Source organism: Pithys albifrons, chromosome 3 (assembly GCF_047495875.1).
Source record: "Pithys albifrons albifrons isolate INPA30051 chromosome 3, PitAlb_v1, whole genome shotgun sequence".
Taxonomy (NCBI): Eukaryota; Metazoa; Chordata; class Aves; order Passeriformes; family Thamnophilidae; genus Pithys; species Pithys albifrons.
Window position 1 is genome coordinate 64611380 of NC_092460.1, and position 15320 is coordinate 64626699.

At 39.6% G+C, this 15320-nt stretch overlaps 1 protein-coding gene across 1 annotated transcript in view; it reads right to left on the reverse strand.

The window, feature by feature from the left end:
• Positions 1-15320, reverse strand: part of TRHDE (thyrotropin releasing hormone degrading enzyme) — a 213403-nt gene that overhangs the window by 103166 nt on the left and 94917 nt on the right. The window contains exon 6 of the mRNA XM_071552209.1: positions 9974-10111. Within this exon, the coding sequence (XP_071408310.1) occupies positions 9974-10111 (138 nt within the window). The remainder of the gene's footprint in view (positions 1-9973; positions 10112-15320) is intronic.

Genomic DNA, 15320 nt, shown 5'->3' on the forward strand with positions numbered 1-15320 from the left:
GGAGAAGTCCAGCCATTCCTCAGATCATACTCAGAAGTTTATGCTGAAATGTATTTTACTTTCCTACCTGTGTCATCTGAACAGCTTTTCATGGTACATGGCCTTACTCTGACAGTTACGGAACAAGAGTGTCCTCTTCATGACATCAGTTACAACATGATCCTGTGGCAGGCCCCAAAGAGGACCTTTGCTAAAACACTTCTATGAAGTTGTAAGAGCAGAGATAAGGGCTTCTCTGGAATTCTTCAGCTGTCTCTATCAAAAATATCTCTGAGAATGTAGAAGTACTCACTGAGAAATTCTTTTCAGGGAATTAATTAGATTGTATCATGAGTCACCAGCACTAAATTCCTCTTACATTTTCAGTAACTGAGCACTGTAATACAACAGCATAGCTATTTTCTGTATTCTCAATGGCACCTCCAAACATTAAGAAAAAAATGAAATTTAATGAATGTGAATTTGATAAGTGTGAATGTTTCTTTATTTGATTACAATAAGAGAACATATTTGTTTAAATGAGTAAACATGTGCCTATGATTTCCTCCCTGTGGCAGAAATATAAAAGGTTTAAATTAATTTCTAGAGGCTTTCCCTTTGGAAAACCCATGTAAAATCTGAAAGAGGAAATAAGGAAGGAGATATGCAGATTATGCAGCATACCAATACAAAATGTCACATTAGGCTATCTTTAGGGTCTCAGTCCAGGCTATGGTTTAGTGACACACTGAAGTATCTTAAGCACACAAGCAACCAAACTTAAGTTCCACAGCCTACATATAAAACTGAACAAGTAACTATGTATTTGGCTGAATGTGAGTCTGACTGGTTTCGCTGCACTTGGTAACAAACCTTTAAAAAGTAAGGGAATACATTCATTAAAAGGAGCCTAAACAAAACCATCGCCTATTTGATTTTAACAATATAGACTGAAAAAAAATCAGTCATTTAATTCATCGTCTTTATTTTTTAAAGCAATAGAATTTCCAACTGATATTTGCTTATAAAGCAGTTCACACTCACAAATTAATATGCTGCTGATATTCAGCAATAAAAACAGGATATATTTTAATAAAGAAAATAAGCTTACACTATTTTTAAAACTTTATTAACAGCATGGGTAAGCCAGTATTTTTTAAATCAGCAAATATACCTAAAAACATGTAGGGTACTGTGCTAAATCCTCAAAGATGCATAAAGGGATTTTATGTTGGTTTTATAGAATGAAAGGCCATTTATCTGATGCCAAAACACCACTGAAAAAGCAACATTATATTCAAGGAGTGCTTTTCACTTGGAAATCATAATCATTTTCTATTCTGACAAACACAGCTGTTCTAGGGCTGCATAACACCAAATGGTCAGATGGTAAGATGGCTTTGGTGAAATGCTTGTCTTAGACATAAATTCTGTTGCAAATTTTAGGAACATGACACAAAGAACAAAATTCAGGGGAAAATGAGCATAAGTAATCAAGCTCTTCCAGTGGATATTGTCACATCATTTTTCCTTGAATAATAAAAGGTTAGCCATTGCCTAGACAAAATGCTACCAGGATTTTATTTACAACAGGTGTTTTATTTCCTCTCACCACCAAAATCTCTCTTACATGTTCTGACACCAGTGACAAGGACAAAGGCACGTCATACCTTTCATTAACTGCTTTTATAGAGAAATCTTCAGGAAAAAATAATTTAATTTTTTTTAGTTCACTAAATACCACATAAATATCTCAGTCCATGTGCCTAAGACTGATTTGCAACTGACTGAAACTAAACCTCCAATTCTACTTTCTCTCTTTTAATGTGTCCTTTAAGCTTCATAAATTGTCTGGTACTTAAACACACATTTAAAAACAACAGCAACAACAACAAAACAGTGTGCCAGAGGTTGTTTCAGAGACTGTCCTCCTGAACAGAAGTCCTGGAGGATCCTATTTTGATCAAAATACTGACCACATTTTTATGCCAAATTTTTGTTCATTATCTTAACTTACTGCTTTGCCCTTTGCTGAAGTATTTGCACAGAATCACAGAATATGCTGAGTTAGAAGGGACACACAAAGATCAAGTCCAACCGTCAGTCCTGGACAGAATCATCCCAAAGAGTCACATCATGTGCCTGAGAGTACCATCCAAACACTGCTTGAACTCTGTCAGGCTTGGTGCTGTGATCACTTCCCTGGGGAGCCTCTTCCAGTGTCCAAACACCCTCGGGGTGAAGAACCTTTTTCTGACATCCAACCTAAACCTCCCATGACACAACATCAGGCCATTCCCTTGTGTCCTGTTGTGAGAATTAAAAAGGTTTTTTGAGTTAGGAAGGCTTTTGGGATCTGCAAGCAGTTCCTCTAGGCCTCAGTAGCTCGTACTTTTTAGTATGGAGATGGGAACACTGAAAGTTAATTAATCCTGTGAGAAAAACCAGCAGGTTAACAAAAACAAAGTGAGATAGCGAGGTTTTGGGAGAAGCTAGCCATGAGAATGGAAAGTTGAAGAGAGAAATTTATCATGGAACAGAGTACATCTAGACAGAGAGTAACATCCAAATAGAAGCTGTAATAAAGTTCTGGACACTATGATACAACCTATGGGACTAGGCCATGGGTGGGATTTTACAACATTTATTGTGTTACTTGTAGTTAGAGTGTGCTTGCTAGCTGTTTTCTACTTTTTCCTTTACTTTTTCCTTCTTTATGGAGTGATTTAATAACTTATCTCGTGTGTGACACCTGCAAGCTGTGTCCCTGTTTTGGCTGTCACTGGTCACTACAGAGAAGTGCCTCCCGCTCCTTTTCCCCTCATGAGGAAGTTACAGAATGAAATGAGGTCTCCCCTCAGTCTCCTCTTCTCCAGGATGAACACACCGAGTGATCTAAGTCACTCCTCATATGACTTCCCCTCAAGGCCCTTCACTATCTTCATTGCCCTCCTTTGGACACTCTCCAATAGCTTGATATCTTTCTTACATTGCAGTGCCCAAAACTGCACACAATATTCAAGGATGACTCTGCACCAGTGCAGAGCAGAGTGGGACAATCCCCTCCCTCAACCAGCTGGTGATGCTTTGCCTGATGCCCCCCAGGACACAGTTGGCCCTCCTGGCTGCCGGGGCACTGCTGACTCATATTCAACTTGCCACCAACCAGGACCCCCAGGTCCCTTTCCATGGCACTGCTTTCCAGCCTCTCATTCTCAAGTCTGTACGAATATCCAGGATTGCCCCATCCCAGATGCAGAATCCGGCACTTCCCCTTGTTTAACTTCATGTGGTTGGTGATTGCCCAGTCCTCTGATTTGTCGAGGTCTCTCTGCAGGGCCCCCCTGCCTTTGAGGGAGTCAACAGCTCCTCCCAGGTTTGTGTCATCTGCAAACTTGCTCAATATCCCTTCCAGTCCTGTGTCCAAGTCATTTATAAAGATGTTGAAGAGCACAGGGCACAGGAGCCCTGTGGAACCCCACCAGTGACAGGTCACCAGTCTGATGTCACCCCATTCATTATTACCCTCTGTGCTCCACGCATGAGCCATTTGCTCACCAACCACATGACGTGTTTATCCAGCTGTGTGTTGGACATTTTATCCAGAAGGATCCCGTGAGAGACAGTATTGAAAGCTTTACTAAAATCCAAAGAGGTGACATCAGTTGGCTTCCCTTGGTCAGCTAGGTGGGTTACCTTGTCATAGAAGGAAATCAGGTTTGATAAAGCAGGACTTTCCTTTTTTGAAGTCGTACTGGCTGTGACTAATGACTGGTTGTCTTTCACGTGTTTTCCAATATCTCCCAGAATAATCTCCTCCATAACTTCACCAGGCACTGAAGTAAATTGACCAGTACAAAGTAGAAACAGAGAAGCAGAAAAGGCAAGTGCATTTCAGGAAGTCTCTTGCACAGGCAGGTGTACCTCTGTGTACGCTTATTTTTATCAATACTTTAAGTCAAGCCACAGAAACATCTGAGACACAGATGCACTATTTTGTACCTTATATTCTCTGTTGGGGAAAGAAGGATGGTAGGGCAGTGTGCGGACCTACTGTTGCCATTTCTGCTTTGATCACCTCCTCCAGCCCTTGGGAGGATCCATTTGCCACTGCCCTTCCATGGGCAACAGGCAGAAGACTTGTGCCACAATAGGTTGCATCTCCTTCTCTACCTTGATTGAGGAATCTAAGTTAACAAGCTCTTCTTTGACATAAAATGCTTTTACTAAGATTTGTGCTTCATCTTTATTATATCAAATTAAACCCATATAGAGTTGTCCCTGGTGTGGGGAACATAACACTCCGAAAGTACTATCCATGTGTAGCTCCTTATATATCTCACGTAGCGGTTTCTATATTTCTGCTTCAGAAAATAGTATCTTTTCATACACTAAAGAGTGTAAAGGGTTAATGACAGTTTTTCCTGCTTGAGTCAGGAAGGTCTGCAGAAGCTTTAAGAGATGTATTCTAAGTTTCTCAAAGTCCCTGTATAGCTTTGTGTACTGGCACCCAGCAGCTGGGCTGGGACAGCCTGTATACTTTTTACTCTTGGGTCTGCTCTGAACTTGAACCCATAGGTTTCACTGACTGAGTTTCAATGACTTTCATATTGGAAGCAGTAACAACCTATAGCCTTTTATCTAAACAGAAAGACATTATTTTCATTACAAGATACCTCCTCTGTTACAATGCATTAGGAACAAATGGCTCCTGAAAGCACCTTCTGCAATCTGGGCACTGACCTGTTGCACTCACAAGTCATGGAAGAGAAACCAGCATCACACAAATGTGTATCCAGGAGTTAATGGCACTCACAGACAACATCATGGCTAAATTAGGTAGAACAAAAAGCCCTCCATTTATACTGTGTTAAGAGAGTGGGTTCTAAAGCCACCTGTGTTGTATTTTAAGACTTTTAACTAACAGGATACTCTCTAATATTATTGATTTAATTAAGGTTTTCTTTTATTTTTAATTATTTTATTATTTATATGAATTTATGTAGTATTTTTTTCACTGTTAATGAGCTACTCTCACTTTTTTGTGGTCATTTCACGAATGCGCATCAACACAACTTCACTGCACTAATGAATTGATTTTCTTATGATCTAATATTCCTGATTTTACTGAACAGAATACATGTTTCAGAATCAGGGGCTTTTTTGTTTGATTTTGTTATTACAGTGTCAATATCCTTCCCAGTGCCTGAGAACAGAAGTAAAAAGAATAAAGCTTTTGGAAAGCCTTTTTAGTGACTGCATTAGCCCTTCTGTTCTGGAACATGCTATGCTGTAAATTTTCAGAGAAAATTATACTCAAAAGGGTAAGCAAGCCACTGCTTTCATTTCTTAAACTCTCTTTTGCCAGAACTGTTATTGTTACATACAGAAAGCCAAGATTTTTCTTTGGGCAAACTTTTAGTTGAACAAATTTCCTAATGCAGGACGTTGCTTTTCTGGGGAGGCAGGGAGCATGGTATCCCTTTATTACTATCAGAAATATATTTTCCTTCCATCACTTGAATTGGAAAGCAGGAAATAGTATTTTTAAAGTGGTATAAAGTTATGTAGGAAAATGAAATTATATATAGAGGGGTTTAGGAAATAATTAATTGTTTGCATTATAACGTCAGAGCCAGTAACTGATTTCACTGCTTAGGTTCATTTTGCTTACAAGAAGGGGGAAAATGAGTATTCTTCCCTATTCTGGTAATCCTTTTCCTTGATTTGATTATTGTTTGTCACTTGCCAAGACATGCTCTGTTTGGGGTACTTTTATAGTTACATTCTCTCATACTGGTCTTGCCTGCTCTGATTGCTGCCAGAATCTTCAACCAGCACACTTCAAAGCATCCAGCACGTTGATGGAAACAACTTCAGATATGTGAATCTCTGCAAGTCCTTTCATCTCTTACCTGGCTGTGGCTGCTCATCTAGGGCTATGACTCCTTTAGTTCTGTCTGGGATCTCTTTTCCTCATGCTGCTCTGGGTCTGGCTGCTCCCTTCAAGATCCAGCTGCCTTCTTTGCTGATTGTTGTTCCTCATGTTTTTCTTACTGCACTCTCTCTTCTGGTGCTGCAGCTCGCCAGAGTTATGATTCCTGCTGTCAGTTATTTCTGGTGTGGAAAGGCTGTCACGCTTTTTGCTTTGATTTAACAATCCTCAGATCCACTCTTGTGTTCAACAGGCTATATTTTCCACTGCACTTGGGATATAAACACTTTTCCCATCATCGTGGGAGGACACTATCTCACTTTCAGCTGCCTTAGGAAGACATATCCACTCTGCTGTAACTTGAGAGCCTTGAATCATCTACCAGTACTGTTTATTAATGAACTATCACGACTTCACATTTTTCTCTACATATTTGTGACCCTAGTGGAGGATGACATGCTTCTATCTGAAGAATGACTAGCATGATGCTTTTAAAAGAGGCAAACATTACCCTCAACAGCTTAACTAGAAAAACATCATGTGCTGCCAAGTTGCACTCTGCTTGTGGGATTACCTGAATGCCATTCTTCAGGGGTTTATGTCATATGATTTCTTAACATGTACAATCATCAAGGACAAGAAAGTGAAAATTAAAAATATATTTAGCTCTGAAGCACTTAAATAGCATATCTTCAATAGTCATTTCTGAAGTGAACAGAAAGAAAAAGAGGTATATCTTTAAAATGACAGCTGAGTGTCTAACAGAGATGGGCACTTTAACGGTGCCTAATTGATCTATGCCATCTTGATGACAGTAAAGACAATGAAATGAAAATGGCTTTCTATGACTGTCATTTTACTGAACAAAAATTACATGGGAAAAGTTTCATCATTTCAGTATCATGTAGAAAATTGTGAAAAGAGAAAAGAGACCACATGGACAATCCAAGGTCCCAAGGAGCACAAGGTGGAAATACAAAAAAATTTATAGAGAATGAAAGAAAACCATTGAAAAATGTAGGGGAAAGATACTGCACAACAGTGGTGCACTATTTAAACACATTTTATTTAAGACAGTTGAAAAGTTCTCACTGACAGTTCTGATCCAAAGTTTACTAGAGTCAACAGAAAAAAGTTCCAAGATCTTATTACTTTACAGCTATATAAAAGACCAGTCAACAGACAGCCAAAAAGCCATCCCAGAAACACCAGCAGCACTATCCCTTCCAGAAGGGCTCATTGTGTAAGGAGGGCTTTGAAGCACCTGAAAATATTTAGGCATATATCTCACCAGGTAAAAGTATCATTTCACAGTTTGGATTTTATTGACATACTGTTCATCATAGTATTTATATTGGCAGACACTAGAGAGCTAGAAGAATAGGCAAATATTCCAGATATCTAATAAATGAGCTTAATTTCTATGGTTGATTTTAAGTGTAAGCAATGCATATATGCATTCATGCATACAAGGTTACACAGGAGTGAAACAATGTAAGCTGTAAAATATGTTAAATTTGCTCTAATTTATCCTCAGAAGAAAACAGTGTCAGGTGTTTGGAAGAAGGTATAGAAACAGTGAAAACAGCAGTTACAAAGTCAAATTAGGAAAGTTTCTTCCTGTTAGATTTTGCTTGTATCTTAACCAAAATGAAAAATGGCTACAGTGAATAGCAGACAGACAAATTATCAGGCAGGAAAATGAAGACTTCACAGGTGAAAGAGTGGGTATTTTAATGGCCTCACCTATGCACGTACGTAAGTAAATTCTTCCATTGCCATTCCCCAAGGTGGTTTACTGGATCTGGTAACTGGACTCAAAATTTACAGGGTCATGGCCTTCTATGAATACATTCAGTGTCACGGGGGGTTCAGGAGAGGGCCATCAGACAAGCTGAGTGGAGATACTACTGTATCCACTGGGAATGGCCACTGTTACACTGAAAAAGGAACCTTTAAATGGAAATATACAAGACATTGTATTGTGATCTGCCCAGAAAACAGACTGATCCTATTAGCCTGCATGAAATAGCTAACAGTATTTATATCTGTTCTACTGTCGTATTTTGTCATTTCAATGCAAATCAAAATTACTTTGCAAAGTGTTCGTAAGATGAAGAGTGTCAAGTAGTACAGTTAACTGTGTGATATTACTATTATCATATTAATTAGAAAAAATAATTAGCTTGAAATATTAAGATGGTGATGTGAGATAAGCCTCTGAAGCTACTCAGGTTCTGCCATCACCAGCAAACACATGACTGAAACATTTAAACAATGAGAATATTTAGCAGACTAAAAGCTTTGGGCTATTATAGCTTAATTGACCAAGAGCAATGTTTTCAAAGCTAGCTAAGGGATTTTTGAGTATGCTACTTGGGCTCTTAACCAACTCCGGTATTTTAAAATCTTTTCCTAAGTATTTCATATCTGTATATTACATGTAGACCTATTACATGGTCACGCACGCGCACACACTCTCATCTGCCCATCCTTAAAGGCATAAGATCCTTATTCAGAGGATCAAGGTGAAGTTACTGCAGCCTAGGATTAACTGACGACTATAAGAGAGGATATACCTCTTTATAAACCAAAAGGAGCACGGGATAAACCAGAGGTTAGTTAGTGCTATGCTGCTGCTGTCTTGCTACAGTCTGATGTTAGGCAGCTAATGATGCAGAAGAAAAGATTGTCAGATGCAAAGGTGATAGTCAAAAGTCTCCTGCAACTGAATCATCATGGGAGGGCTGTGGGCATATGCTGTAAAGTGGATCCCAAGGAGGAACGACACTGGAGGGCACCCTGAGTTCTGTGGGTCACGTACTTGTTGTTGGAGTTTACAATTAATACATTTTCTCTGTACAGGTTTGAGTTTGGAAAAGTTCTGTATCTCTTCCACGTTCCCCTGTGCAGTTCCTGCCTCCCCTGCGTTCCTTCCCCACCATATGTCCCCAGGCATTTTCTCCGCTATCCCTGCCTGCACTGCCAGCAGTCCGCCGGAAATGACACATGACTCTTCCACCCATACTGATCCAATTCCTGAGCCCTTACTGGTCAGTTCTCCTGTCACTTGATGGGTATTTCCCCATTGGCTATTTGAGCTGTCAGTCATCCAGTTTACCCCACCCTTCACCCAATCACATCCAAGTTCCAGGACCCTCTCCTCTGACCTTCCCCAACCAACCCCTTATAAGTCGATTCCACTATTAATAAAGTGCTTTTTGGTTCCCCCTCACATGGTGTGTGGGTGTTCTTTGGGGAGCTGCTCCCCCCCACGGTCAGTTTCCATTCAAGAGCTCCGCACAGGAAGGCTGCAGGCAGTAGCCACTGTGTCACACAGCAAACATATTTTGTCATGATATTAAGACACAGTACTACATATCAAAGCCTGTAGCAGAGAATAAACATGCAGTATGATGGAAACCATCACGTTTCAGGCCATATGATAACAGCAAGCCCAGTCATGTGATGGAGGATGTGAAAGTGTCCAGCCCTTTCACTCCTGCACAGAAGCTGTTCAGTCCAAAACTGGTCCAAAGACTTTCTATTCATTGAAACACAATTTTAAATTGCCTGGATTTAATATATATTCCGTTGCCAACCCAGAAGGCAGTTTCTCCACTCTCACTATTCAGCAATGACTTTAGAGGTTTCACTAGCTGACAGAAAAAGTCTCATGCATAGAAAAAACTAGAAAAAAACTTTAGTCCTTGACAAGTTTTCTAGAGAGTTTCAACAGGATAACGACTACACATCCTCATGCTCTTTAAAACATCTAACAAAATTCAGACACTATCATAAAATAAATAGTAATAAAAAGCCCTAAATCTCCTTGCTGGGTTCTGACAGCCTCTCAAGTTTATTTATAACATTTAATAACACTTGATATGGTGAATGTCTAAGATCACCACGATATATTCCACATAAATTAGTTTTCCAACTGGTAGACACTGTAGCATATTTAGTTATACAACAGTATTTGCTTTACAAATGGAACATAATCTTCTGATAGCTGCTGATATATCTATATTATAAACAGTTAAGTTTAATTAGCCTCACCTTTTTATAGGCAATCCAGTCAAACACCCTGTCAATGTCTGTGGCTTGCTGGACCTCCTGGGATACTGGATGCGAGCTGGCCAACCCATCCAGCAACATCACTTCATGTAGCACATCTGTCAGAAATCTCTGCTTTTCCTGGAATACAGCATATGCAGTAGTATCACAGACAAATACACATTAACAGCAATTCTGAAATAATGCACAGTTATCAGAGGCAGTTGACTAAAATCAGACCTTCTGGTTTGAACGTAAAACCACCATGACCTCCTACAATCTAGAATAAGTACGTGAAATAGATTGAGACCTGAGATATTTTGCTGCAATGAAACTTGACTGAAATTAAAGGCTAATAAATGAATCAAAATGCATCTGAAGGCACAGACTGCAATGCTTATTATGACTTTTCGTTCACAATTAAAAAGGGTGGGAAGAGAGGCAAAATGTCTTCAATCACAAAAATAGATACTACAAGTCATTGGGCTCATTGCATATGCGGGTATGAAAATTTTTGACTGAGATGGATAAATACAACTACTACTGCTTTATTTAGCAAAGTTGAAGTCACTTGGCTTTCAGTGCCAAGTTCACACAGCAGGTCGACACGGAACATGGCAATGAAAGGAGCTCATAGCAGTGTCATGGCAGATGCCTGCCTTGTCTTCCATAATTCTGGTATAGAAACCCTTTCTCCTCAACAGCTTGAGTCCTCTACAAGCTTTGTAACTTCCACTTGAAGGAAACCATTATTATCTCTCTTTTACAAGTGAAAAAAACATCTGCATGTAGAAGTTAAATGACATACTCAAAGTCACATCAGATGCAGGTACCAAACGCAGACAATATCCAACATACAAATTTGTTTCTATACTTTCTATAAATAGAGATTGAAGATTGTATGTCAAAACTGCTGCCTATTTACTCTGGCAGTAACATTAATGAAACATTCCTGTATACTCTGTGAACTGTGCTGCATTCATTTTTACAGTACAAGTAGACAGGGCTTTTTCAGCTGAGAAATGACATGCCTTGAAAACTCCTCATATTGCATTCATGTAGATGTCTGTAATCCAAAATACCATGTCAGGAAGAACTTCATTTACCTGGTTTCTCCAGTCACAAACAAATGCAAAGACTGAATTAAAAGTTACAGAAGGTTTAAATAACCTTTTTTTCACCATGAAATGATGTATCTCAAATTTTATCTAAATTTTAACAGTTTCTGAATAAATTTCAACCTACTGCCATAATATAAAGAAACTCTATGGAATGCTGCAATGTTTTCAAAAGCCACACCACCTTGAGGTCTTCAGATAAAATAACCACACAATCACATAATAAATTCTATATTTAATTTCTTGCATGGTAAGGTTTTGATATCAACGTGTTAATTTAAACTATTTTTATAAGACAGTCAAAAAGCTCTTCCAGTGCTGATCCATCTGGAAATAAACCTTTATGTTAAAATTCATTAGAGCACAAGAAAGGTACCCTGAGCTGACTGTATATTCAAGCAATTAAAAACACGGGATGCAGGAAAGCCAATTACCTAACATACTCTTAGTGTTCTCAGCTGGCTGCATGAAGTAAGGCTTGTGAAGGGAAAAGTAATGTCTTGTTCATATTATTGTTAATTTCCAAATCTTCTCAGGCATATGCAGTTAGAAACTGCCCTTTATTAAATGGGAAAATAAAGTGTAGGGAAACAACTATTATGACAGCCCTGCTCAGGGGAAAACTGCTGAGATGGAAAGGATTGTAGATATTTTGGTTACACTTCACTCACCTTCTCTATTAGTCAGTAACAACGTCTCAGTTTCATCAGATGTATGATATCACAGAATCACAGAATATGCTGAGATGGAAGGGATGCACAAGGATCATCAAGTTCAACCCCCAGTCCTGGACACAATCATCCCAAAGAGTCACATCATGTGCCTGAGAGTACCATCCAAACACTTCTTGAACTCTGTCAGGCTTGGTGCTGCGACCACTTCCCTGGGGAGCCTGTTCCAGTGTCCAACCACCCTCAGGGTGAAGAACCTTTTTCTAACATCCAATCTACCCCTGACACAACTCAGGCCTTTCCCTCGAGTCCTGTCCATAGACACCAAAGAAAAGAGATCAGTGTCTGCCCCTACTCTTCCCCTCACAAGGAAGTTGTTATTGCAGTGAGGTCTCCCCTCAGTCTCCTCTTCTCCAGGATGAACACACAAAGTGACCTCAGCTGCTCCTCATACGACTTACCCTCAAGGCCCTTCACCATCTTCATTGCCCTGCTTTGGACACTCTCCTATAGCTTGATATCTTTCTTACATTGCAGTGCCCAAAACTGCACACAGTATACAAGGTGAGGCTGCACTAGTGCAGAGCAGAGTGGGACAATCCCCTCCCTCAACCAGCTGGTGATGCTGTGCCCCAGGGCACAGCTGGCCCTCCTGGCTGCACACCTGCATACTTGTATGTAAGCCATACAGGTATGAACATGCAAAGGTAGGGATCTGTCCCCAAATTTGAATTTGGATATCGCAATTGACAAACAGTTGTGTGAGTAGATTGGTACTGTTTGGAATTAGCTCATTAATCACAAATTGCATAATCACAAATTCATACCTTAAATATAGAACCTGGAATCAAGAAAATCAGCACATGGGAAACAGAAAGTGGAGATATAAGAATTAAAAAACAAAACATACAAAAAGGGCAGGCTTTTTTGGTTTTCTGTTAGTCTCTTTGATTATGTCCTGAAGGACTGAAAACAAGAATTTTAGACTCATGATTGTTCATTCAAGTTGCAACAGCTGAAAAATCTTCCTTGAAATTTATAGCAAACTGGGACAAATGGAATATTTAGTATGCCTCCAAAAATGCAACCCTACAGTTTAGTGAGAATTAAGAAGACTTTTGACCTTTAAAGTTAAATTTATTGAACTAAGTGTGGGGCAGTCCTGTGGTGTAAAGGAGAGCTCTCCGGACTCTGAATCCCAAGGACCTGAGTTTGAGTCTCAGTGGGGACCATCTCCTGGCAGTTAAATGCCTCCCTGCCATCTGATCCCGTCAGATCTTGGATGTTCAGCAGGGTCAGCCCTGATTAGTACCGGGTGCTGTGATAGTCCTGAGGACTTCCCTGTCACTGTCCAAGCTTGCTCGTCCGTGACAAATGGGCCTTAGGACTTAAACAGTGGGGCCAGTTCTGCACACGCTGTGCCTCACCTAAAAAATCCACTGTGCAGGTTGGAAGGGCACAGCCATGGGGGAAGAGCCCTTCCCAAATCTTCGTTCGCAAAGTCTGGCCATATATTGAACTAAAAGGATTTCCAAAACATTCCCCACTTTTCCCTTTAGTACAAAGCCTCTGAGAGCAGATTTGAAAAGTTGACTCAAATGTAATGCCAGGGAGGCAGAGCTAGTTTCCTGGTTGACAAGGGGCCTGCAGCTTGAAGAGACAACAGGAGCAGAAATGTAGAAGAAACTAAAACTGCCTTATTATGTTGAAGAAACTATCTCAGCTGTTAAGTCCTAGCTTCACATGAAGGGGAAAAGGCCAACACCTCATGGGACCAAACTGCTTATACTAATGGTAGAGTGGCTTTCTATTCCCTCATTATTTTACTCTATGCAATACAGTCGAACTGATTTCTTTTAACTGATATCTACAGGAGTAAAGAAACACCTAGCACAAAAACTGTAAAGGAAATCAATCTTGGAATGTGTTTAATGAGACCAGTAAGCTGTCAAGATGATAGGTGACAGGTTTGCAGCTGCACATGAAACAGTGACAAAATGATCAAGATGACCATCCTCTGAGGGAGTTAAACTGCAAGGGAAAAGCCAAAGACCATGATCCACTTGTAAGGAATAGGGGGCTTCAAGTGAGTCTTGGAACCTTGCTTGGAAAATGTTGGTAGCTGCATGTAAGTGCAGTGTTGTGTAATGCAGAGGGCAAAGGCTCTGAGCAGGAGTTGCTATTGCAGCACAGAAGCAGTCTGAAGTAAGGACACAGCTGCTTACACATAAATACTAGCTTTTCTTTAAAGGGAAAGAGGAAGCACCTCTGCTCCCTATCTTCCTACTGCAACTTGCACACTTGCAGTCCCAACTCTTCATCTTCTCTCCTCAGAGGCTTCCTTGAACTATGCATAGTCAATGTCTGGGACACCAGACCTGTGTTGAGAAGAAAAGACATGACAATTGTTTCTGGTTGCTTTCCTTCCTACTCTTTAGAATGCTTCCAGGTGCAGACACTGAAGTGCTGTTATCAGGTGAGCATGTCTTTCAAATATTTATATTTTCTGATTATTTCTCAGACACCTGTGGTCACTAGATTCAAGCATTTGTCTCTTCATAGAAATTACTTCTTCCAGTGATTGTCAGTAAGACCTCTTCTGCTTTGTACAGCATTTTCCTGAAAGACATGCTTTCTCTGGCCTCTCTCCTCCTTTGTCGACATTTAAATTCACCTTATTCTAGGGAGAAAGGTTTATGGAAAGGCAGTGGTTACTGTTTGTGCATTAATCAACAATAAAGTGCCCACCATACAACTATTCTGCCTCTAAATGGAGAGAAAGCAATTGTGAAGTAACATTTCCGGCAGAAAGGTCTGTACCTTCAAGAGGCATTCAAAATTTATTGTGCATAACAAGATAATGATGTAATGAAGAGGGGTTATTGGTGGTGATTTTACAATATCATATTGAGGCATAATGTAGGAGTACAAGTTAGCATGACAATAACATAATACTCAGTCACATAAAAATAATTTCTAAAAATTAACGTGAAATACAGGGAAAAGAACTAAAATGGAAAACAGAAAAAAATAAGGAAAATATACACCAGTGGAATAAAAGGAACAGCATAATGAAAGCCAAAACTGATAATTAGCAAGCAGAAGAGATCAAAGGCCTAAATATTAAAGGCATCGCCTTTGTTCTGGGACAGCTATTTGAACACTTTATGGACTGAGAAATCTATATGAATAAAGCTTAACATTGCTGTGCAAATCTGCAAATTATTTTCCTGACAAATTTTCTGAAAATATCTTCTTCAAAATACAGAGCTTTACTAGCCATCAAGAATACAAAGGAGGTAAGTGATTTTTCTTGCCTGAGAAAACAAGCAGTTGCAAGACACAAAACTTGAGTTTATAGGGAAATTGCACCCTAAGGGAGAAGAAATAGAGGCAAATTTTGAAAGCTATCAAAGAAAACAAACATATATGGTATCAGCAGTTGAGTTCTACTAAAATATATTTCAGGGTGAAGTTTGACAAACCAGAGGAATGTCATCTATGAGGAAACCCAGGGTTCAGTAAAATACATTAAGGCCGGATGAGATCCACTGAGGGCCA